Source organism: Nyctereutes procyonoides, unplaced genomic scaffold, assembly GCF_905146905.1.
Source record: "Nyctereutes procyonoides isolate TBG_1078 unplaced genomic scaffold, NYPRO_anot_genome, whole genome shotgun sequence".
Lineage (NCBI taxonomy): Eukaryota > Metazoa > Chordata > Mammalia > Carnivora > Canidae > Nyctereutes > Nyctereutes procyonoides.
In genome coordinates this window covers 7,041,449-7,064,564 of record NW_026575031.1, presented here as the reverse complement: position 1 = coordinate 7,064,564, position 23,116 = coordinate 7,041,449, and the positions used below count along the sequence as shown (strand labels likewise).

The window sequence follows — 23,116 nt, the reverse complement described above, 5'->3', positions numbered from 1 at the left end:
TGGCAGCAGGTGAGAGGTGTGATTGCCTCACTGCACCTCATTTCCATGGGAGGAAGCATTGAGAAAGAAGAGCTGGGGGTTCAGCAAACTTTGCTTATTCAAAATGCCCCAGCTGGGCCCTCCTCACCTTCAACTCCCCTGTCCAGAGTGGTCCCAGCCTCCTCAGCCTCTGGAAGAGACTCCTATTCTTTAGAGTCCACCTCTGGGGCAGTCCCTTCCCCTGGGGAGCTCCTTGCACCCTCCCCTCAGGCCCAGCCTGGGCGACAGCATCCCCATGTGGCCCCCATATTGTTCTTTCTCCAGCCCTTCAGCTTCACCTGACCAGAGATCACCCCTGGGGCTGAACTCCCACCCTGCTTGCCTACCCCAGCTCCAAGGTGACCAGGCCTCAGGCCTCAGGACCCGCCCCTCAGTCCTGAAGAGCACAGAAAAGGAAGCCCTGAGCAGGAAGTGCTGAGGCACAAGGGGTGAGGGCGGGGGCTTTGCTGAGGGAGCCTAACCTCCCCGGACAGGAGCAGTGACCACAGCCCCCCACTCAAGGCAGGTGGGAGGAGCCTGATTTAAAAGGCAGATGAGCCTCTGGCCAAAGCCCTGGGCTCCCCCGCTGGCCACTGCCACCCGTGGGCTATAAGAGTATCCAGACTTCCGGACCGCTCGGGCGGGTGCCATGTGAGGCCAGCCTGGCTCTCCTCCAGCCGGCCCTCCTTCCTTCCTCCGCCTGCCCCTGCCCGCGTGTGCCTGTCCAGCCTCTCCAGAGAGGGCCGCTTAGCACCATGTCTCTGCTCAGCCCTGTCCTGCTGCCCCCCAAGGTGGAGGCTTATCTGAGCCAAGGGGAGCGCTTCATCAAATGGGACGATGTGAGTGGGGCAGGGGTGTGGGCTGCTGGGGCACTGGGGTGGTGGGGGCCCTGCTGTTAGGGGGTGGTGGGTTGGTTTATGTCTGCTGAGACCAGGCGCCTGTGAGGCTTGGCCAGGCAGCTGATACAACAGCCTGGATAAACAAACCTGGGGGTGAGGGGGTGTGCCCCTGACTGCATGTCCCTGGACTGCTGGAGCTTGGGCTCTGCGTCTGGATGGGACAAGAGGATGAGCTGCCTGCATGGTCACAGAAGGGAATTTCTTTGGGTTTGGGTCTGTGGTCCCCCAAACCACCAAGACAAGGGTAGGGGGATCCTGATCTCAGCATTAGTGGGAGGAAAGTGCCCTGGAGTTGTGATAGTGCCAGAAGGTCCCTAACTCCTAGCACAGATGCCCCCACTCTTGATCTTCCCCATAGGGCTCTGCCCTAGCCCAGGGAGGTCCCACTCTCCCCTGAGCTACTGTGGGGTGGCCATAAAAGGTGGGGGAACCCTAAGTGAGAGCTGGAGGCCTCTGCTCCGGGGCCTAGGAAGGAACTGATTGACTTCTGCTTCTGCTAGCTTCTTTCAGCTGAGCTCCCAGCCACCCGTCTGTCTGCAAGGAAACGGGGAAGCTGCTGTTTTGCTCTGTACCTCTCTGTCTCTACTGTCTGTTCCTTCTCAGACTGGGGCCTGCTTCCCAGACTCTGGTCCTCCTCACTCCTGAAAATGTTGTGTTGTGATAAGTCAGGGATTCTCTTGGTCAGGGAAATGAGCCATCTAAGGCCTTTTGTGAGGCTGCATTAACGGAATCACAGTGGGCTGATCCCAGCAAGGGAACTGGAAGTCTCTGGGGGAGAGGAGGTCTTTAGCGCTGCCCATCCTCCTTCCAGGTGGTATGAGGGAATTCTGGGTCTGTGAGTTAAGGCACCCTGGGGCTCTTGGCCATTCTGGGCTGCACAAGGCTTAGTAATGTGGTTGCCATGACTATGGGTAGGAGGCCCCTGGTTAGACGCTTTCTGCTTCCCTAGGAGTGGTGTGGGCGATGTGGCATGGTGGTGACATGTCCCAGGAGAGTGTGGAAGGAGGGAAGTGGCTCAGAATGAAAAATGAAGTGGCCTCTCTCAGTTCCTCTGGGAAGTGTGTGTAACCTGATTGGATGGAGGGTCATTAGCTGTGGGGGCATGCTGTATGGCTTTCTGTGCAGGCCAGTACCTGTGTAGTTGGTTGCCCCACTCCCCACCCTGAGACAGGGCACAGCATGTCCTGAGAATCCTGACCTCCAGAAGCAGGAAGCTCCTAAGCCTTGTCATGGGGCACATGTACCCTTGAGACAGGGCTCTGCTCAGAATCGCTTTGCCCAGTTGGCAGATGATGTGGGTATGTCATGTCATATTGAATAAGCACAATGCAAAAGATGTAACCGACTGCCAGCTTAATTTTGCCTCCCATGGTCCCTTTACAACATATTTGGTGGGAGAAGCTTTTCTGCCCATGGAAGGAAACTCGGCCAGTCACAAGACATTCCATTTGCTCTTGGGTCATAGACAATCATGCTATGGTCATCTTACCTCATGAAACCCAGTCTTATTTCAGAAGCCAGTTATAATTCAAAGCTCAAATCTTATGACACCTTCTGCCCTCCTCCTTTTAGGAATGGTTTTAGGCAGGCTATAGGTGCTCTGCAAAGGCCTGCAGCAGGGTTCCCTGATCTTCCTCCAAGGCCTCCCCACCATGGGGTGCGGGGAGGGAGGTGGGGGGGGTACCAAGTTCCAAATTGAACAGGTGCTATCACCAACTGCCTCATGCTTTCGGAGGTTGGTAGAAGGTTAGGCTTATTCTTTCTCTGGTGGACATTTTTGATGATTCTCCTTAAAGTGAGGAGAGCCTCCCCCACTGAGCTAGTGATCCCTTACATAAGGATCCTTCTTCCATCTCTGTTCAGAAGGTCACTCAAAATTATCTCTTCAGCCCCTTGAAATCCATTTATGACCTTCAATTTCCTGTGGCTTTGGACTCTTTCTTTCTCATAGGCCCACTCTGGACCCCAGCACACACTCTTGTGTTCACTGCCTGAAGGGAACCTGGGATTTGGCCTCATCTAGCACAACCAGGGTCTCAGTACCTCTGACACCCAGTTTCCTGGGCAAGAGTCAGACCCCAGTCTACTTTGCCCCACAACTGCAGGGGTGACCAAAGCTTTCTAAGTACAGTTGAAATCCCTCACTAGGCTTAAAGTGAGGGGCCAGGGGGCAACTGGGTGGCTCAGATGGGTGGGCATCTGACTGTTGATTTTGGCTCAGGTCATCATCTCAGGATCTTGAGATGGAGCCCCATGTAGGACTCCACATTCAGTGGGGAGTCTGCTTCTCTCCTCCCTCTGCTCCTCCCCCTGCTTGCACTCACATGCACATACTCAAGCTCTCTCATAAATAAATAAATAAATAAATAAAATAAATAAAATAAATAAATCTTTAAAAAAAAAGTGAGGGGTCAGGCACTGCCAACCCTTCCTTGAGGAAGAAAGGGAGTGGAGCTCCAACACTGCTTTCTCCAAAATTAGCCTCCTCACAAAGTGTTTTTTTTTTAAATTTTTTTTATTTATTTATGATAGTCACAGAGAGAGAGAGAGAGAGGCAGAGACACAGGCAGAGGGAGAAGCAGGCTCCATGCACCGGGAGCCCGATGTGGGATTCGATCCCGGGTCTCCAGGATCGCGCCCTGGGCCAAAGGCAGGCGCCAAACCGCTGCGCCACCCAGGGATCCCCACAAAGTGTTTTTTATCCCATACTCTAACTATCCCTGGCCTGAGAACCTTTCTTTTGACCATTTCCTTTGTAAATTCTGCACTTGGTCTGGTTTGTGTGCAGCAACTATCATGCCTCGTTGGAAACTTCAATTTTATGATCTTGTTTTATATGCATATGAAGACCATCAGAATGAAAGATAAGCCTCTGTGCTCTGAGTGGAACAAGAAGTTAGAAGCGAGTTCGTTGATCATTTACTGATTTATTCAGCAAACATGGAGCACTGAGCTCATAGTCTAGCATATAAGCTTATGGTCCAGCTTATGCTACAGCACAGGCTTGTTTCTCTGGAGTCTATTAGCCCTTGGGGATTTTCTGGATGGGCTCCTTGCTGTGCAAACCACATACACACTGTTGTAGCATGTTTCAGGGAAAGCTTTTCAGAAGAGGAGAGACTTGCTCTTTGAAGGTATTTCAGGCAGGGGAGAGTGGGATTCTTAGGCTCGGAGGTGGGAATGAGCCTGGTGCCTATGGGACGCTTGGATGGGTTGGCTGGGGAGTGGTTTGTGGAGGGAGGATGGGGCATGTGGGAAGCTAGATAGCAGGTGCATTGTATAAGGCCTGGATGCACAGGAGTTGGGCTCTTAGCTCTCACCTTGCTGGTCAGTTTTCCGGGGTGGTGGCACTCTTGTCTTGCCAAGAGACATTCTACTCCTTTGGCTAAGCTGTGGCCCTTGAAAACAGGGAGAGGTGGGGACCAAGACCCTCTTTGGGGTCTAGAGGGAGAACCTCTGTTTGGGGTTTCAGAGGAGAAGCCTCCTCTCTTTCAGAAATTCTGTCTCTAATTCTCTACTCCTCCCCAACCCTGATTTGGAGGTTTTAAGGCTTGTGCCTAACCCATAGCTCTGGAGAACAAAGAATACACCTGCAGATTCCCTGGCCAGCCACCTCTCAGGGAGATGGTGAGCTCTGAAACCCCTGGCCTGGCTTGGGCCAGGGAAGTTTGGTCTGAAGTCTCAGCGCAGAGAGCTGACCCCTTCTTTTTTTTTTTTTTTTTTCCTGTTTGTCTTTGTTTGTTTCTTTTTCTTTTGACCACCTCTGTCTATAGGAAACCACGATAGCTTCTCCGGTTATCCTCCGTGTGGATCCCAAGGGCTACTACTTATATTGGACATATCAGAGTAAGGTGAGGCAGCCCCTACTTACCACAGCCTGGAGCTCCTGCTGATCCACTGAATGAGAGCAGCCTTTTGATAGTGCAGAGGTGGAGGTGTAAATGCCTGTGGGGTAGGGAATGACCTGGAGGGGTGGCTCTGGGGGCTTTCCTGTGGGCGGCAGCTATTTGCCTTGGGAGGGAGGATGCTTGCATCCCTTGGGGAGAGAGAGGAAAAAGCACTGCCACTGGAGGCTGATTCTCTACCTGTGGTACTGGGAAATGTGAAGGCTCGGAGAGATCAAGAAGGGTCTCAGCACCTGGATACAGGGAAGGGAGGGGGAACTTGGGGAGAGTCCAGGATAGTGAGGGCAAGACCACAGGCCACAGCTCCTGAGTGGCCAGGGGAGGGATGGACAGAAGAAGGGAGCAGGTTCACCAGGAATAGGGAGAACCTGATGGGGGGAAGGGAAGGTTGGGGTCCAGGCTACCCCAGGTAGTGCTGGCATCTACAGAAGGCAGTTGGCCAAGATGTGAAGGGATGCTGGAAGTTCCCTCCTCTCTCCTCTTCGTTTTTGACTGACTTTTCTCATCCCTTCTTTGCTCCTGCTGGGCACCCTCCAGGAGACAGAGTTTCTAGATATCACCAGCATCAGGGATACCCGCTTTGGGAAGTTTGCCAAGATACCCAAGGTAGGTAGACCCAGTGGCAGCCCAGGCTCAGCACAGGCACAAGCTCCATGGGGAGGGCAGGAGTCCCTGTGGGGGTGGGGAGCCTGATCTCTGAAGCAAGGGGAAGCTTTCCCAGGCTGGGCAGCAGGGCCTTCTCCCTGAGTTGAGGAAGGGATGTGGCTGCTCCTGAGCTTGTCAGAGCTCTTGGTACCAGGAAACCATGAACAGAGTTATCATGTGGCCAGGTCCTGCCCGCAGAGCACCCCAGACAATCTGAGAGTGTTGTTTGTGCACATCCCCCACCCCATCTCGTTTGCTTCTATTTGTCTAATGCTGGTAGAAAAACTAGAGGAAGGGATTGATGGGAAGCAGGATTCCATGAGACTGGAAGCTAAGAATCCATTTTCAAATGAAAAATGGCAAACAAAATACAAAGAACTCTCAGGCTGCATGCTGGGTTAATCTCTTCCTGTGGGCCCTCCATCCCCACTCCACCCCCTGGACTCAGGAGTGGGAATATGCTGAGGCCTGTGGCTCCCCACTCCAATGCGGATGGGATTCCCCCTAGGTGGCCACAGTTCTAGTGCAGTGGGGAGGGACAGGGCAAGCCACAGTGGGCAGGAATTGGGGCACACTTCTGATACTATGTCACCTCTTGCTGCAGAGCCAGAAGCTCCGAGAGGTCTTCAACATGGACTTTCCTGACAACAACTTCCTGCTAAAGACACTCACCGTGGTGTCTGGCCCTGACATGGTGGACCTCACCTTCCACAACTTTGTCTCCTACAAGGAGAATGTGGGCAAGGTACACCTGGGGCGCCGGGCCTGCGGCTGGGCTCCTGGGGTAGCCTGGGCTTCCAACGGGACAGGCCTGGGCTGCAGGGGGCGGGGGCACCTGAGTGCTCAGGGGTCTGACTGCCATGCTCCGGGGTCCTGCAGAACTGGGCTGAAGACGTGCTAGCTCTGGCCAAGCACCCATTGACGGCCAATGCTTCCCGCAGCACCTTCTTGGACAAAATGTAAGTGCCTGCCTGCCCAGTCTTAGGGTGCAGGGCTCAGTGTGCCAGTCTCAGGGCCTTAACAAGCTGCTTTCGGCCCTCACCAGCCTGGTGAAACTCAAGATGCAGCTCAACCCCGAAGGGAAGATTCCTGTGAAAAAGTGAGTTTTGCTAACTCTCTCCTGCACTTCCATCCAGCTCCTCAAAGCCTTCCCTTTCTGGGTCTGACCCCTCTGTCTGCCTGGTGGCTTTCTCTGCTCCTTCAGTTTTTTCCAGATGTTTCCTGCTGACCGCAAGCGGGTAGAAGCTGCCCTCAGTGCCTGCCACCTCCCAAAAGGCAAGGTGAGTGGTTCTCCTGGCTTGGCTCACCCCCTCATCTGAGCTGGCTGGGACAAAAGGCCAGAGTGGCCAGGCCCAGTTAGGGGCAGGGGCAGGAATGATAGCACAGCAGGGCCAACAGCCTAAAAAGCCAGTTAACCCTTGAGCACTGGTTTCTGATACTAGGCCCAGACAGATCCAGGGGGGTGGGGATGAGGTGCCTGAGTCCAGAACAGGTTGGTCTATACCACCTACTTCTACTCCCTGGGAGGCAGTGGATGGTGGACTGTGTTTAGGGCAAGCAGCCAGGATGGGTGCATGCTCATTGTGGTGGTCTTGGAATGAAAGCTGAGAGTGAATGTTCTGGCCTAGAGGAGCAAGATAAGGTCAGCAGGGATGGAGGCAACCTCCAGGGATCTGAAATGTGGGGAAGGGGTTCGTTCTGCAGAACGTGCGTGGGATGTTCCCTCTGACCAAGAGTCGAAGCTACCGGGACATAGCCTTTAGCTCAACACATGAAAACATGATATTCCCCTCTCTGATTAAGAAATTTTTTAAAAGGTTTTATTTATTTACTCATGAGACACACACACACACACACACACACACACACACAGAGGCAGAGACACAGGCAGAGGAGAAGCAGGCTCCATGCAAGGAGCTCGATGTGGGACTTGATCCCGGGTCTCCAGGATCAGGCCGTGGGCTGAAGGCAGACGCTCAACTGCTGAGCCACCGAGGTGTTCCTGATTAAGTAACTTTTAATGACAAGTTGCATGTAGGGTCATCCACAAGGGGCTTTATATAGATCACGAAAAGGAGCCCTCTGGGTAGATGCAGCCCCAAGCCCAGTGTTTGTGCCAGGCTAGGGGAGTGGATCTCAGACCCTTGCGTCCCCTTGGCCAGAGCTTTCATATAGGGCACCACCTGTACTTCATGGAGTTTTGTCTCCTGATAAGAATTGGTAATGTAATAAGTAAATAAAAGTCAGACCTCATCGGTCACCTGTTCACATGGGCCCCGGGAAGACTACTCCTCATCAAGTCACGGCTCAACCGAGCTGGTGACTCCTTGATGCCATCAGTCACAGGAATGCAAGTGTGGGGTTGGAAAGAGGGTAGGAACGGGCTCCTGTCTCCTGAGCTCCCACCCTGGCCAAATCCTCATTGTCGGCTCTCCGGCTCTCCTTATGTCCCAGGAGGAGTCATTGAACCATCTTTGCTTGGAGCAGATGGGTCCAAGACCCAGTCTTAGGGAGGTACAATCTGGCTCTCTTGTTCAGACTCTGCTCCAGACAAAAACTGATGTTAACCTTCCAGTATGATCCTGGAAGACGTTTAATGGGTTTTTCTGGGATGGAACACAAAGGCACAGAATCCCTGGAGACCACTAATCTACTGGCAGTTTCTATTTCTATAAAGTTGCCTAATCTGGACATCATATAATATGTGACCTTTGACATCAGGCTTCAGTCATTTAGCATAAGGGTTTCAAGGTTCTTCCATGTTGTAGCACCTATTAGCACTTTGCGCCTTTTTACTGTTGAGTAATATCCCAATGTTCAGGTATACCACCTTTTGCTTCTGTGTCCATCAGCTAATAACATCTGGGTTGTTTCCACTTTTTGGGCATTTTGAATAATACCACTACAAGCCTTTGTGTACATGATTTTGTCTGGACATATGTTTTCATTCTCTACACCTAGAGGTAGACTATTTAGGTCATGTGGCAACTCTGTATTTAAAATTTTTGAGGAATTGCCAAACTGTTTTCCAAAGTGACTGACCATTATACAATCATCCCAGCAATGTACGAAGTTTCCAGTGTCCTGACACTTGTTATTGTCTGTCTTTTTAAAACTGGACTCATCCTATGGGAGTGAAGTGGTATCTCATTGTGGTTTTGATTTGCATTTCCCAAATGACTAATGAGATTGAGCATCTTTTCATGTGTTTATCGGTCATTTGCATATCTTCTTTGAAGACATGTCTATTCAAATCTCCTGCCTGTCTTTCCATTGGGTTATCTGCCTCTTTACTGTTGAATTGCCCCTTCCTGGATATTTGATTTGCAAATATTTTCCTTTATTTTGTGGATTATCTTTTCACTTTCTTGATGGTATCCTTCAAACACAAAAGTTTTTAATTTTTGGATGAAGTCCAGTTTATCTTTTTTGTTGCTGTTCCTTATGCTGTTTAGGGTCTGTAGCTATTAGGGTTGAATTGCCTATTTCTCCCTTTGGTTCTGTCAGTTTTTGCTTATTATTCATCTGGGGGCTCTGCTGTTAGGTGCATTGTTTTTATTCAAGTTGCCTCTTTTGGAAAATTTATCCTCCACTTGAAAAAAGAAAGAAAAAAAGAAAGAAAGAAAGAAAGAAAGAAAGAAAGAAAGAAAGAAAGAAAGAAAGAAAGAAGGGAAGGAAGGAAGGAAGGAAGGAAGGAAGGAAGGAAGGAAGGAAGGAAGGGAGGGAGGGAGGGAGATAGCCCACTGCTCTGGCAGCAGCACCGCCTGCTTCAAACCTCTCCTCCTCCCTGCTCTGGTCATTCCTAGTTCCAATCCTGCTCCAGCCAACAGACTAAGCCAGTGTCCAGGTTCAGGCGCGAGGCAAACCAGCTAAGCATGTGCTCTGCTCAGCAACCAGCATGTTGAAAAGTGGGTGCTTGGGAGCATACTTGATGCTGCTCTGCCTGCCCTGAGCCCTCCCTCTGACAGGCTCCCTTGCACAGGGCTGGGCCTCTTTTGAGGTTCTTAGCGCTGAGAAGGTGAGTGCAGGAATGATCATTCTGTCCCCCCAGAATGATGCCATCAATCCTGAGGACTTCCCAGAATCTGTCTACAAGAGTTTCCTCATGAACCTCTGTCCTCGGCCAGAAATAGACGAGATCTTCACTTCTTAGTGAGCTTCCTCAGCTGGGCTGGGCATGGGGAAGGGCTAGTGGCTAAAATCCCACTTGTCATGCTGGGGATTAGATGGCTTCTCTGGAGAAGGCAGTTGTCCATGCTCCCCAGCCCAGGAGCTATAGACCTGTGCCCTCTCTGGCCTGCAGCCATGCCAAGGCCAAACCCTACATGACCAAGGAGCACCTGACCAAATTCATCAACCAGAAACAGAGGGACCCCCGTCTCAACTCCTTGCTGTTTCCACCTGCGCGGCCTGACCAGGTGCGGGGCCTCATCGACAAGTATGAACCCAGTGGCATCAACGTGCAGAGGGGTGAGGACTAGGGGAGCCCCTCCTCTCCATGGGCCTGACTCACTCTGCGGGGGCTGCGGTCCTGACAGCTGTCCCCTGCTCCCCAGGCCAGCTATCACCTGAGGGCATGGTGTGGTTTCTGTGCGGCCCAGAGAACAGCGTCCTGTCCCAGGACAAGCTGCTACTCCACCACGATATGACGCAGCCACTCAACCATTACTTCATCAACTCCTCACACAACACCTACCTGACAGGTGACCAGGGTGACCTCACTGGGACCTCTCCTCTTCTGGTGGCTGCTCCTCCTCCCTGAATCCATCCCTCACATGGCTTGCCCAGGGGCTGTGGAAGGACAGACTGTTGGAGCGGGCTGGGGCGAGTGGGACTGGCTTTGAGCGTGCCCCTGCCTCTCCCCTCCGCTCTGGCTCAGCCGGCCAGTTCTCTGGCCTCTCCTCGGCGGAGATGTACCGCCAGGTGCTGCTGGCTGGCTGCCGCTGTGTGGAGCTGGACTGCTGGAAGGGCAAGCCCGCTGACGAGGAGCCCATCATTACCCATGGCTTCACCATGACCACAGACATCTATTTCAAGGTAAGACTGGGTGTGTGGAAGCTGGTGGCAGTGGCGGCACTATGTCAGGGCCCTGGGCTCAGGGATTGGGGGAGTGGATGAAACAGAAAGGAGGGATGGTTGGGAGGCCTCAGACCAGTGAGGGGACTAGAGGGGACCAGAGGAGATAGCACTAACAGTGGCCCTCCAGTTCTATGTGTATTGAGATTGGGGAGTAGAGAGGGGAACCCCTGAGGGCAGGGTGAGAAATGCTGGATCTCTCCACCTGGGACCCCTTCTTTTCCAGGAAGCCATTGAAGCCATTGCAGAAAGTGCCTTTAAGACCTCCCCCTATCCTGTCATCCTGTCATTTGAAAACCATGTGGACTCGTGCGTATCACACCTGTTCAGCCTCATTCTCCCCCCTGCCCCCGCCTCCTGCTTCCAGCTGCCCTCCCCCTGTCCTCCCTGATTGTAGTCATGCCCTCTGGCTCTCTCTTGGGTCTCGACACAAGCTCCTGGGGACCCCAGGTTCTCCTGCCTATGTCCCTGACCCAGGTCAGGGGCCCAAAAGGATGGACAAGAGGGGGGTGGAGCTGCTGGATCCTACCCCACTCCTGCTCCCTACAGACCCCGCCAACAGGCCAAGATGGCTGAATACTGCCGGATGATGTTTGGGGATATGCTGCTCACAGAGCCCTTGGAAAAGTTCCCAGTGAGTGGACTTTGATGCGGCACATCTGGGCCTGCAGGCTGGGGGCCTGGAGCCGTGTGGGAGCCAAGTTAAGGAGGCAGATGTCCCTGAGGATGTTGGGATTTACCTGGGAGGACTGTGGGGCCAGGATCCTATCATTTACCATGTGTCAGACTCTATGCTGGCCTTTGGGGGTATATTAGTGACAAGGACACAGTCCCAGCCCCCCAAAAGGTTGCTTACATTTAGTGGAGAGACAGACAAGTAACCGGGCCATTGCAATCAGTGGCTTCTATGGGAGTACTTGGGGATCAGAGAAGGATTCCTGGAGGAAGGGGTGACAAGCTGAAATCTGAGGGGAAACCGGATTTATCTTGGTGAGAGTGGGGAAAGAGTATTCTAGGCAGGTGAGGGAGATGAGTGTTGTCTGAGAAACTGGATAACTTGGGTCGGGCAGGAGCACAGCACTTGATGGGAAGAATCGTGGGAGGTGAGGCTGAAGAAGTGTGCAGGTCAGATGGAGCCTAGCTCGGTGTGAAGGAGCTGAGGCTTCACCCTGAAGGTGTGGACATGGTCCTGACCCTCTCCCCTCGCCCACAGCTGAAACCAGGCATCCCTCTGCCTAGCCCTGAGGATCTCCGAGGCAAGATCCTCATCAAGAACAAAAAGAACCCGTTTTCTGGCCCAGCAACCCCCAGGAAGGAATCAGGTGGGGAAGCTGAGGGCAACTGCCCACCCAATGCCTCTGTGGGTGAGGGCACAGGTGAGTCAGCCTGGGAGGGGAAGGATCGCAGTCGGGGAGCACCTAGAGGGGGAGAGAGGGGCTGGGCCCAGAGGGGATGTGTAGGGGCCCCAGTCCCAGCGCTGATGGAGTGTGTATGGCAGGGTGGCCTGGTGAGGAAGGGGAAGAGCTGGAGGAGGAAGAGGTGGAGGAAGAGGAGGAGGAGGAGTCGGGAAACCTGGATGAGGAAGAGATCAAGAAGATGCAGTCGGATGAGGTATGTAGGCAGCCCCAAGCCCCTTCTGCTGTCTCCACTGCAGAGCCCCCAGGCGTGGGTGTGGGCCACCTCCCTGGGTTCTGCACTGCCCTCCCCTCTCCTCTCCAGGGCACAGCGGGCCTGGAGGTGACAGCCTACAAGGAGATGTCCAGCCTGGTGAATTACATCCAACCCACCAAATTCATCTCCTTCGAGCTCTCTGCCAGTGAGTGAGCTTGGGGTGGGGGGATGTTGTAAGCTGGCAGTTGTGCTCGATTCGGGAGAAGGCCCTTAAGAACTATGTCCAAGCTGAGCAGCTTGATGGGGGCGGGGGAGGGCAAGGAGGAGGGAGTCCCCCCTTCCTTGGCCTCTGGGCCCTATCTATAAATAGCCGGCACAGGAGTCAGGCAAAGGGCTTAAGTGGCAGTGGCTCCCAGGTTCCCGGTGCTGTACTGAGGAACTTGGCACCAACCAGAATGCTCTGGACTGTGTCGGTGACAGCTCGGCCACTTATGCCAGGCCATCTCAGCCCTGTTGGCCTGGGGCTCCTGTAGCCTCCTACAGGTTCTGTGGCTCCCAGAGCTGAATGGTGTCTTGGGTTGGTCCAAGCCCAGGAGCCCCGGCCCCGCTGGGCATGAGAACTCCTGGGAAGGGCCACAGGCAGAGAAAACTGGCCAGTGCACATCTGCCCCTTGCACCCTTCCCTTTCTGTACACAGCCATGCTACTGAACTTCATCTCCTGACACACACACACTGAGCTCTTCCCATCTGTGCGTGCCCCTTCCAATGTGAATACCGCTTCCTACACATGCTTGTGCAGCATATACCTCTACAACACTGACTCCTCATCCCTGCACCTGCAGTCCGCAGCCCCACCTGTGCCCACCCATGGCCTCTCTGACTCCGTGTCTACCTCCCAGCCCTACCCCCACCTCTCATGTTCAGCCATAGCTCATGTGCTCACTCTCTGCATATTACAGTCTGTTCCTAACGCCCTGGGCTCCTTTCCTCTGTGCCATCCAGGGCATGTATCCCTCCCTCTCCAGGACCGTGGCACATGGCCCATCCCTGGGCATGTCTCCTGCACAGACCCTGACCTCCCAGCATGCCATGACTCACACAGATCTGCACACCAGCTTGGCCCCTTACACCCTGGGCCTCAGTGGAAGTGCTAGGTTGGAGGGATCGCCGTTCTGGAGGGAGCCACCTCAGAGGGAGGGCGGCCAGCCTGACGTGGACCCTCTGCCTTTTCTCGCCCACACAGAAAAGAACCGAAGTTATGTCATCTCGTCCTTCACAGAGCTCAAGGCTTATGACCTGCTCTCCAAGGCCTCAGTGAAGTTTGTGGAGTATCCTTGAGGCCTCCATAGCCAGGGTCCCGGATGGGGTGGAGGGATGGGGAAGGCCTGGGGACAGGGCTCACAGAGGGAGCTATGGGGTCCTCCTGGTGTGGGTGGCCTTGGGCCAGCTCCTAAACTCTGGGCAGCTACAACAAGCGCCAGATGAGCCGCATTTACCCTAAGGGCACCCGCATGGACTCCTCCAACTACATGCCCCAGATGTTCTGGAATGCTGGTTGCCAGATGGTTGCCCTCAACTTCCAGACTATGGGTGAGGGTACTCCTAGGCCCCTAAGAACCTTCCCCTGCGCCCTGCCTCTCCCACCTTCACCTCATTCCTGGGGTGGGGGGGGTTGTCTTTAGAACAGACCTGTGTCCTGATGTTCCTCTAGGCTGTGGGAGCCCGTGTGGGCATGTGAGCGGTTAGGGATATAAATGCATTAGCTCATGCCCATATGACTGCACGTGCACCAGTATGCACGTGAAGACGCCAGTGTGCTGGCTTGGGTTCTGGCTGCTTTGCCTGAATGGGCCTGTGGGAACCCCAGCCTCAACCCCCTCTGTGATCCTGCCCCAGTTGTGGCTTAGCTCCCACTAACTCCAGGTTGCAGAGCCTTCCTGAGAGATGAGACACCCTCAGGAAGGAGGCTGGGTCATGAGAGATCGTGATTCTCACAGTCCAGCCAAGCTCCCCATTCACAAGACAGGAGAGGCTGACGGGTGTGGGAAATAGAGACCGGGTGCAGACCTGGGGCTGCACCATCCTCACTGTGTGCTCTTGTCCCTCCAGACCTGCCCATGCAGCAGAACATGGCGCTGTTTGAGTTCAATGGGCAGAGTGGTTACCTCCTCAAGCATGAGTTCATGCGCCGCCCAGACAAGCAGTTCAACCCCTTCTCGGTGGACCGCATTGACGTGGTGGTAGCCACCACCCTGTCCATTACGGCAAGGCCCTGGGGTGGACAAGTGGCTGGGAGGGCTGGGGTCGTGAGGAGAGAGACACAGGAGCTCTACTCCTGCACTCCCAACCCCCTCCCCTGATATCCTGAAAACTTCAGCCCAAGTCAGTTAGTGCAGTAGCAAGTTGCCTTGGTAACTGCCTCCTCCTCAGCACTGGAGGCTGCCTCTTGGTCCCCATGGAAACCAAGGGGAAGGGCTGAAGCTGGGGTGGGGGAGGGGAGAAGAATAGGCAGTGAGGGGCCTGCAGGAGCCCCAGGCCCTAGGGGAGGGGAGGGGAGGACAGGGGAGGGCTCTATTCCTTCTTTGCTTAGGGAGTGAGGTGGGGAGGCCCACACCTCTTCCCTGAATGCTGGAAGCACCCAGTGGCCAAGGGCTTAGCTGTAACCCTTGCGCCACACAGCCTCAGCGGGATGGGGCTCTCCACAGTACCTAAGAATGGATGCTTCAGCTACAGGAGCTAGAGGCTCCAGGTGGGAGGGAAGAGCTTGGGTGGGAGAGCTGATGCCAGCCTCCCATGGGTCCCCACCCCCAGGTGATCTCTGGGCAGTTCCTGTCTGAACGCAGTGTGCGCACCTATGTGGAAGTGGAACTCTTTGGCCTTCCTGGGGACCCCAAGAGGCGCTATCGCACCAGGCTGTCACCCAGTGCCAACTCCATCAATCCTGTCTGGAAGGAAGAGCCTTTTGTCTTTGAGAAGGTGGGAAGCTAGGACAGGGCAGGGGCTACGGTCCGGTCCATCCCTACTTCTTGGCCTCTACTCACAGAAAAGAGGAACTAAAGAAAGGGACTTCCTTGATCCTCCTCCTCTCTCTACCCTTCTAATTTTTAAGAGTCCAAAATCCACATTTATAGAAATTTACTTGGAGAGCAAGTTTTATGTATGCATCCGTGTATATGTGTGTGCATGCAAACATGCATGTGTGTTCATCTTAAGACGAAAAGTAGAAATGTGAACTCCCAGTCCAGGGTACAGAGTCCTATGGAACACCCAGTTTAGGGTACAGAGTCCCAGTCCAGAAGGTCTTTTGTCCTGACTGGATACTCATTGGTAAGGCTGTCAAGGGCTGTCTGCACCAGGACCCCCGAGCCCTGGGCTGCATAGCCAGCCCTTCTCCCCCATGTGGACCAGCCAAGGCATGAGCTAAGAGGATGCCTATGTGTGTGGCCTAGAGTGTGCCCTCTGTCCTCACCAAATCTGGTAACACCTGCCACGTTTTCACACTGATGCTAAGACTTCTGAAGCCAGGGAGGTGGGTAGCTTGGCCACCCTCTCCCCATCCCAGCTTGTCCTGTCCCGAACTCTCCCTAGATCTTGATGCCTGAGCTGGCCTCTCTCAGGGTGGCTGTAATGGAGGAAGGCAACAAATTTCTTGGACACCGCATCATCCCCATTAATGCCCTGAATTCTGGTAAGGATGGAGTCCTTCTGTACTGTTGCTAGCTGATCTGAGATGAAGGTCAGTGTTAGGAGGCTGTCCAGAGTGTAGAGCAGCTTTAGGGAGGTGGCCCTGAGAGCTTACCTAACCCTCTCATGTTAGCCTATGGAGTATGGCAAGAATAGGAAACTGACAGAGGTAGGGCCTCTGCCCACCTAAGAGAATGTCTGTAATTTTCTGGAACTATTGGGGCAATTTCCCACGTAGCTGATAAACTGGGCACTTAAAATGAGTGATGGGCTTATAACACATTCTCAGTTAATCCTAACAATAACCACATGAGGTAGACCCCATTCACTTCATTTCACAGCTAAGGAAAATCTCAGAGATTTAAAGTAAACTGCCCGAGGTCACACAACCAGGAAGGTGCAGAACCAGACTCAGACTCTGGCCTCTCAGATTCCAAAGTCAAAGGTCTTAAGTACCAGGCTGCTCTTGTGCAGTGCTGGGTGGCGACAGGCATGGCTTACTGCCCACCTGTTATGCCCAACAGGCTACCACCATCTGTGCCTGCATAGTGAGAGCAACATGCCCCTTACCATGCCTGCACTTTTTGTCTTCTTGGAGATGAAGGACTATGTACCTGACACCTGGGCAGGTAGGTGGCCCACAGTATGCTGGGAACCCAGGTCCATTCCCCCTCTCTCTCCTGAAGCCAGCCCCCAGAGTGGGGCAGGACAGCATATCCTGCAATAGATGAGGATGGGGGAGGCTTCCTGGCACGGGACCATACCAGGCCCTGTGATGCCCCTATGCACCCAGATCTCACCGTGGCTCTTGCCAATCCCATCAAGTTCTTCAGTGCCCACGATAAGAAGTCTGTGAAGCTCAAGGAAGCCATGGGAGCTCTGCCTGAGGTCTGTGTTACCTGGTCCAGTAGCTCTGCCCTCTCAGAGGGAAGATGAGGGAGGGGGCAGGGTCCTAGGCTGAGAGACCAGACGGAGACAGAGCCCTTGGAGCCTTGTTCCTAATCCGCTCTCCCTACACAGAAACCCTTCTCCCCCGAGAGTCCAGTTGCAGGCCAGTTCAATGGGCCATTGGCCCCAGTGAGCAACGGATCTGCAGGTATGCACTACAGGGTCCTCCCACGGACTGGAAGGGCCTCGACCTTTCCAGTGGTACCCACAGGACCGTCTCCCCAGAACAGACTTTCACCTGGGATGGGAGTGACTTTGCAGGAAGCCTTAGCGCTGGGAAAGTGTGCTGCAGGGGGCCCATAGTGCCACCTCCCCAGGGGGCAGGGAGGAGCCGACCAGAACCTGGCACCCCAACCCTCCCCCACCCACCTCCGGGCACCCCTCAGCCCACCCTGTGGCTCTTGCAGCAGCCCGGGCCAGGGCCAGGGAGGAGGCCGCCAAAGAAGCTGCGGGTAAGGCCTGGCGAGTCTGAGGGATCTTGGGAAGGAGCCCGGGGAGGGTCCGGGCCTCCTGGGGGGCTCCTTGGCGGCGGCGCACCTCACCCCGGCTCCGGCCTCCGCAGAGCCGCAGACCGCCAGCCCGGAGGAGCTGCAGGAGCTGAAGGGCATCGTGAAGCTGCAGCGGCGGCACGAGAAGGAGCTCCGGGACCTGGAGCGGCGCGGCGCGCGGCGCCGGGAGGAGCTGCTGCAGAGGGGCGCGGCGCAGCTGGCCGGGCTGGGGCCGCCGGGCGCGGGGGGCTGCGGGGGCCGCAGGCTCGGCCCCGGGAAGGGCTCCCGCAAGAAGAGGTACCGGCGGCGGGCCCTCCGCGGCGCCGGCGGGCGGGGGCGGCCGGGGGCTCAGCGCCTGCCCACACGTGGCCTCCGCAGGACCTTGCCCTGCGACGAGGCCGCCGGGGCCGCGCCCCAGGAGGACCTCGAGGGCCCCGAGGGCGCGGAGGCGCGGGCGCGCGAGCTGAAGGACCGGCTGGAGCTGGAGTTGCTGCAGCAGGGCGAGGAGCAGTACGAGTGCATCCTGAAGCGCAAGGAGCAGCACGTGGCTGAGGTGCGGGGGGGGGGGGACCCCGGGGACCCCAACCCAGCCAACCGCCCTCCCCTCTCCCCGGCAAACTCTGGGCAAAGGGCTTCTCCAGCTAAGTCTGTCCCTGCACTTGCACCCCCACCCCCACCCCACAGCAAATCGCCAAGATGATGGAGCTGGCCAGAGAGAAGCAGGCTGCAGAGCTGAAGACCCTCAAGGAGACCTTGGAGACGTACGTAGGATTGCCTCCCACCCATGCTTGACTCTCACCTCCCAGGAGGGCTCCGGCCCCACAGAACATCTTCCTGATACCTGTCTCTCTGCAGTGACACTAAAGAGATGAAGAAAAAGCTGGAAGCCAAGAGGCTGGAGCGGATTCAGGCCATGGTCAAAGTCACCTCAGACAAGATGGCTCAGGAAAGGTGAGCCCTGGAGGGAGGCCCAGGACTCAAACTGCAGGGTGGGTCTGAGCAGGGACCATTCCAGGTGGGAAGGGACCTCCCTGCAAGTGGATCCTGACTCGCTTTCCAGAGATGTGCCTGTCCCCTGGCTCTGGAAAGTTAATCCCATTTCTGTTGCCTCTGATCAGAATGTCCTTTGGGAAAACACAGAAGCCATCACCCTTTGAGCAGAGAGGAGAATTTCAGGGAAAACCCGTCATACACACAGGGAGGTGAAACCTTGGGACACCAGCTTCCCCCCTGCCTGCCGTGAAGGACAGTGTGTTTTAGTGAGCAGGCCCTCTCCTCAGACAGCCCCTGGAGCTCCCAGTGGCCCCTCACCTCCTCCTTGGTTCCTTATGATTTATCCCGGCTAGCTGGTTCTACCCCTATGGTGGAGTTCTCATTTTGTCTACACCCTGAAGAGACCTGGTCTTACCCAACCCTTTCTAGGGGCCTCCTGCCCTCTCTGAAACTCTGATCACCCCAACAGGCTGAAGAGAGAGATTAACAACTCCCACATCCAGGAGGTGGTGCAAGTCATTAAGCAGGTGTGTAAGAGCTGAATCCTTCATACACACACACACACACACACACACACACACACACACACACACTCAAACACACTTGCTCACACCCTACATAGGAGGGAAGGGGTGGCCCCAGGCCTTTACATTGCCTTTAGGAGGTGTGCAGTCAAGAGTGGTCCATGAAGCCAGGGAGGGGAAGAGGCAATGAAGGGGAGGAGGAACCCCTAAGCTTTCCCAGGGTCCTGGTCTTTGTGTGGAGGTTAGAGTACTAGCCCAAAGGGATCTGTCTCTGGCCAGCTGCACTGGATGGAAGTGATATGGACTAGCTGGCCAGGGAAGGATGGGATTGGTGTGGGTGGCTGGGAGGGAGTGAGGGGGCTTCCTGAAGCTCCAAGGTGTCAGAAGAGGAAGGAAAGCCCTGCTGAGAATGGACCTAAAGTTCCCCTTGGAGTATTTTTTTTTTAAGATTTTATTTATTCATGAGACACACAGAGAGAAGAAGAGACACAGGCAGAGCGAGAAGCAGGCTCCATGCAGGGAGCCCGATATGGGACTCGATCCCAGGACTCAGGTATCATGACCTGAGCTGAAGGTAGACGCTCAACCACTGAGCCACCCAGGCGTTCCTCCCCTGGGACTATTAACAATAAATTTATTTATTTTTTAAGATTTTATTTATTTATTCACAAGAGACACAGAGAGAGAGGCAGGCAGAGACATAGACAGAGAGAGAAGTAGGCTCCATGTGGGAGCCTGAAGTGGGACTTGATCCCGGGACCCCAGGATCACACCCTGGGCCAAAGGCAGATGCTCAACCACTAAGCCGCACTGAGGGGGGCACTTGACAGGATGAGCACTGGGTGTTATTCTGTATGTTGGTAAATTGAACACCAATAAAAAATTAATTTATTAAAAAAAACCACTAAGCCACCCAGGCATCCCTTAATAATAAATTTAAAAGAACTGTTTGAAGGTTAACAAATTCACCCAAAGTCTTACAGCTGGTTACCTGGGATTGTAGCTGCATTCCAAGCCAGGCTGCCCGTCTGTGCTGTCCTGATTCCCTGCCTCTCACTCCTACCCAGATGACAGAGAGCCTGGAGAAGCACCAGGAGAAGCTGGAGGAGAAGCAGGCAGCCTGCTTGGAACAGATCCGGGAGATGGAAAAGCAGGTGACAGAGACTACCACCCTGGCGGCCAGCAGAGTTGGCCCACCCTGGGAGCCATCAGTCTGGAGATGGGTGGGGGCAGGAAGGGGACTCAGCCCTCACTGGTGGGCTGCAGGCCCGGTTCCCAGGGGGTCCTGAGGCCCTTTAAGGGGAGGCAGCTCTACAGATCCCTCTGCTTGGTTGGCACCCCGTTCCCTGAGAGGCTCCCCGATGGCCTCCACTACCCCTCACCTCCCACCTTGGTCTCCTGGGAGCTCTGAACACACGGGGCATCTCCTTGTTTGTCCAGGGGAGGGAGAGTGGGCAGCTGGCCCCTCCTGAGCCAGGCGGTGGTCTTGCTGTACCCACAGTTCCAGCAGGAGGCTCTGGCAGAGTACGAGGCCAGGATGAAGGGCTTGGAGGCCGAGGTGAAGGAGTCCGTGAGGGCCTGCCTTAGGAGCTGCTTCCCCTCTGAGGCCAAGGACATGCCTGAGAGGCCCTGTGAGGCCTTCCGGGAGCTGTGTGAGCAGGACCCACTCGCAGCAAAGGCAGGTGCCCAGGAGAGCCGCCTCTGATGCCCTCATGTCTCTGGGACATTCTGTAAGGACATTCACCCTTCTCTGGGATGTGGCTCCATACCCCCTGGAGGAGAGGCCCTGGCATTCGAAGGATGTGGGAAGCTGGGGCTCTCTTGGACTCCGGAGCCCCCTCCTCAACAGCCAGGCTAAAGGAGGAGGCAGGAACCAGGTAGCATCAGGGCAGGGGTCCATTTGAGGTTTAGAGGTCCTCTCCAATCTGACTTTCTACTCCTCATCCTTCTTCTCTGCCTCTGAATAAGTGTCACATATTTGTTGAGGGCAAAAGGATATGGACTGGAGGCAGGGAATGGGGTCCTGGCCTCACTCTACCTTCCCTAGTGTGCAACTAGGGGTGCCCCACACTGGACTCTGTCCTCACCTGGAGGGTTAGGTCTAGCTGCCTGGAACCTCCATTCTAGCACCCCTAGTTCAAGCAGGATCAAACACCAAACACCTTCCTGCTGTGAGGTCCCGTCACAGACCTGTCCTGAGCTGGCCTCCTTGTCAGTTCCCTAATACAGAACCCGGCACTCTGTCCAAGCTTCCTGGGGATGGCTACTTCCAGGATCCCAGGACGAGGTTGCTTCCCTGGCCTCCTGCCTGTGGGGGATGGGAGGCTGACCTGGAAAAGCTGCCTCAGCTGTCTGACCACTGAGAGGACTGGGCTTCTGGCTAGTAGGAGGGCTAAGGAAGGCCTTTGAGGCACTCTCCTAGGCCTGGGGTGGGGGGGTGTTACTTCCTAGTATGTATCCCCACTCAGGCTGCCTTACAAGGTCAGCATCATTTTCTTTCCTCACTTTGAGATTTATTTATTTTTCTCTTTCTTACACCTACTAAAGAGAGCCTTGTCCCAATGTTTCATGCCTAAGCCTGACCTCTGTTCTACAGCTAAGAAATGGGGGGCAGGGGGTAGTATGCTCCTGAAATGAAATGGCCTGGGGAGAAAAAAAAAAAAAAAACAAAAAACCTGGCTGCTGAAGCCCAGGGTGAGGTCTCTTCCAAAGCCCAGTGGAATGGCCCTGCTTCTGGGCATGAAGGGGATTCACTTCCTCTTCTGCCTACCCTGATGCCACAACCACTGGAAAATGAGGTCATCCCTCTTCTCCACCCCCCACCCATAAGTGGCCCTTCCTTGTCTCTACCCTCAGGGCTGCAGCAGAAGAGCCTAGTGCAAGGGGCTCCCCTCCCTCTTGGGAGCTGTGAACCTCCAGGCCACCTGGGCCCCTTTAGGCAGACCTAGAGTGGTCAGATTCTTAGGTGGTTATGGTTGAACCCAACACTTGCTCTAAAGGGGTTTGTGGACAGCTGTTCACTGCACCTATGGCCATAGCCCCAGATCCCAGATGGGAACAGCCACTGGCTTGGGAGAGGCCAGGCGGGGATTGATTCTGGGAAGAGGTTGTTTTCTTTTCAGAGTTATAACAAATGCCATTAGTTCTGAGCACCTGTGCCTTCAGAAAATAAACAGAACCACCGCCCTCCATCCCTCTGGGGGCCTGACCTCTGGGATCCTAGCATTCCCTGGTTGCAGGTTAAGACTAGGAGTCCTGCTCATTCACAGCAGTAAGGCCTGTCATTGACGTGCCCAGCTTGCAGTCAGTCACACTGGATGCAGCCAAGGGTGGGATACTCATACGCCAGAGCAGTGCCCTGTCTTTAGCCCTCCTACTGGGCACCTAACTGCCCCATCTCCCTGCTGACCCAGGGGCAGAACCATGCAGGGATGAGGATCCAGGCTAGAGGAATTCAGTGGCCCAGGTACATGGGCATATGCCAAAGAGAGCCCACTGGGCAGTCCCCAGCTTTTCCCAATGACTGCTGAAAGGAAGGAGAGACTGCCTTCCCATAGCCTCTCAGCCAGGCCGGGCAGTCTTTGGGCCCTCCTTGTGGAGCGGGGAAGCCCAGAAGCGGGCTAGACGTGCGGTCCTGTCTCCTGGAGAGGCCTCTGCACAGCAGGCTGGGGGCTTCTCAGGAGGTCAGGCCCAGTTCCCCACCTCCCTGTGTTCTGCCCGCTGGGAAAATGCTGGAGATGAGTTACCCTCCGGCTGCAGGGATGTGCAGAGGAGTTACTGCCCTCCCCGAGGGCCCCAGTAGGTGAATTCCTGCTGTCTTACCTGTGCGGGCTGGGCCAAGCTTCCCTATCCATTCATTGTGTCTCAGTTCCACCTTTTAACATCAAGAGAAGGGTCTCTGCCCAGCTTCTCAGTCCCTGACTCAGATACCAGAGTCCCCTGCTGACTCAACACCCCCCTGCACACACCCCCCCTCAGCTCTCTGGAATTCCCAGCCATGTGCCACCAGGCCCAGCCCTGCTGAGCTGGTGCAACGTGACAGGTTGAGGGGGCTGGTGACACTGGAGGAGGAAAGAAGGGGGTCCAGGAGGGGGCCAGCTGCAGACAGAGTGACAGACTGCAGACCTGAGCCTAGCACCCCTGGGACGAAGCCTTTTTGCCACCCTGGGGCCTGCAAGGGGAGAGGCTCAGCAGGTGGAGGGGAGGGGAGTGCCCGGCGCCTGCCTGCTCCCTGCCTCAGCTCCATCTCCTGTCAGCCTTCAGCTCCCTAAGAGACAGCTTCTAATTCCGGCTGTCGGGGCCTCCTGCTCTGCAGCACATGCTC

General features: G+C 55.1%; 1 protein-coding gene across 4 annotated transcripts; it reads left to right on the top strand.

Moving 5' to 3' along the window:
- Positions 1 to 644: 644 nt before the first annotated feature.
- Positions 645 to 21,348, top strand: PLCB2 (phospholipase C beta 2). Of its 4 annotated transcripts, XM_055316921.1 has the most exons (32): positions 662 to 857; positions 4,691 to 4,768; positions 5,360 to 5,428; positions 6,072 to 6,212; positions 6,347 to 6,426; positions 6,513 to 6,566; positions 6,672 to 6,747; positions 9,519 to 9,619; positions 9,771 to 9,937; positions 10,024 to 10,170; positions 10,347 to 10,504; positions 10,770 to 10,852; positions 11,093 to 11,177; positions 11,757 to 11,919; positions 12,042 to 12,154; positions 12,263 to 12,359; positions 13,399 to 13,483; positions 13,621 to 13,745; positions 14,265 to 14,419; positions 14,967 to 15,131; positions 15,744 to 15,843; positions 16,364 to 16,468; positions 16,633 to 16,727; positions 16,860 to 16,935; positions 17,195 to 17,239; positions 17,350 to 17,572; positions 17,654 to 17,828; positions 17,960 to 18,036; positions 18,131 to 18,226; positions 18,738 to 18,795; positions 19,860 to 19,946; positions 20,294 to 21,348. In XM_055316921.1, exons 1-32 carry the CDS (start codon positions 774 to 776, stop codon positions 20,495 to 20,497), a joined length of 3,567 nt encoding a protein of 1,188 aa, XP_055172896.1. In that variant the 5' UTR covers positions 662 to 773; the 3' UTR covers positions 20,498 to 21,348. The 4 variants fall into 4 exon arrangements, with proteins under 4 accessions (XP_055172898.1, XP_055172896.1, XP_055172895.1 ...); XM_055316923.1 differs by having other exon boundaries at positions 645 to 857; positions 17,350 to 17,828; XM_055316920.1 differs by having other exon boundaries at positions 11,757 to 11,865; positions 17,350 to 17,828.
- The last annotated feature ends 1,768 nt before the right edge of the window (positions 21,349 to 23,116 follow it).

Excerpts from the sequence above, each read along its gene's own strand:
- PLCB2 (XM_055316923.1), top strand. The coding sequence starts at position 774 with ATGTCTCTGCTCAGCCCTGTCCTGCTGCCCCCCAAGGTGGAGGCTTAT. Across the intron at positions 15,132-15,743 it reads AGCCTTTTGTCTTTGAGAAG|ATCTTGATGCCTGAGCTGGC; the intron begins GTGGGAAGCTAG and ends AACTCTCCCTAG. Across the intron at positions 18,037-18,130 it reads CTCAAGGAGACCTTGGAGAC|TGACACTAAAGAGATGAAGA; the intron begins GTACGTAGGATT and ends GTCTCTCTGCAG.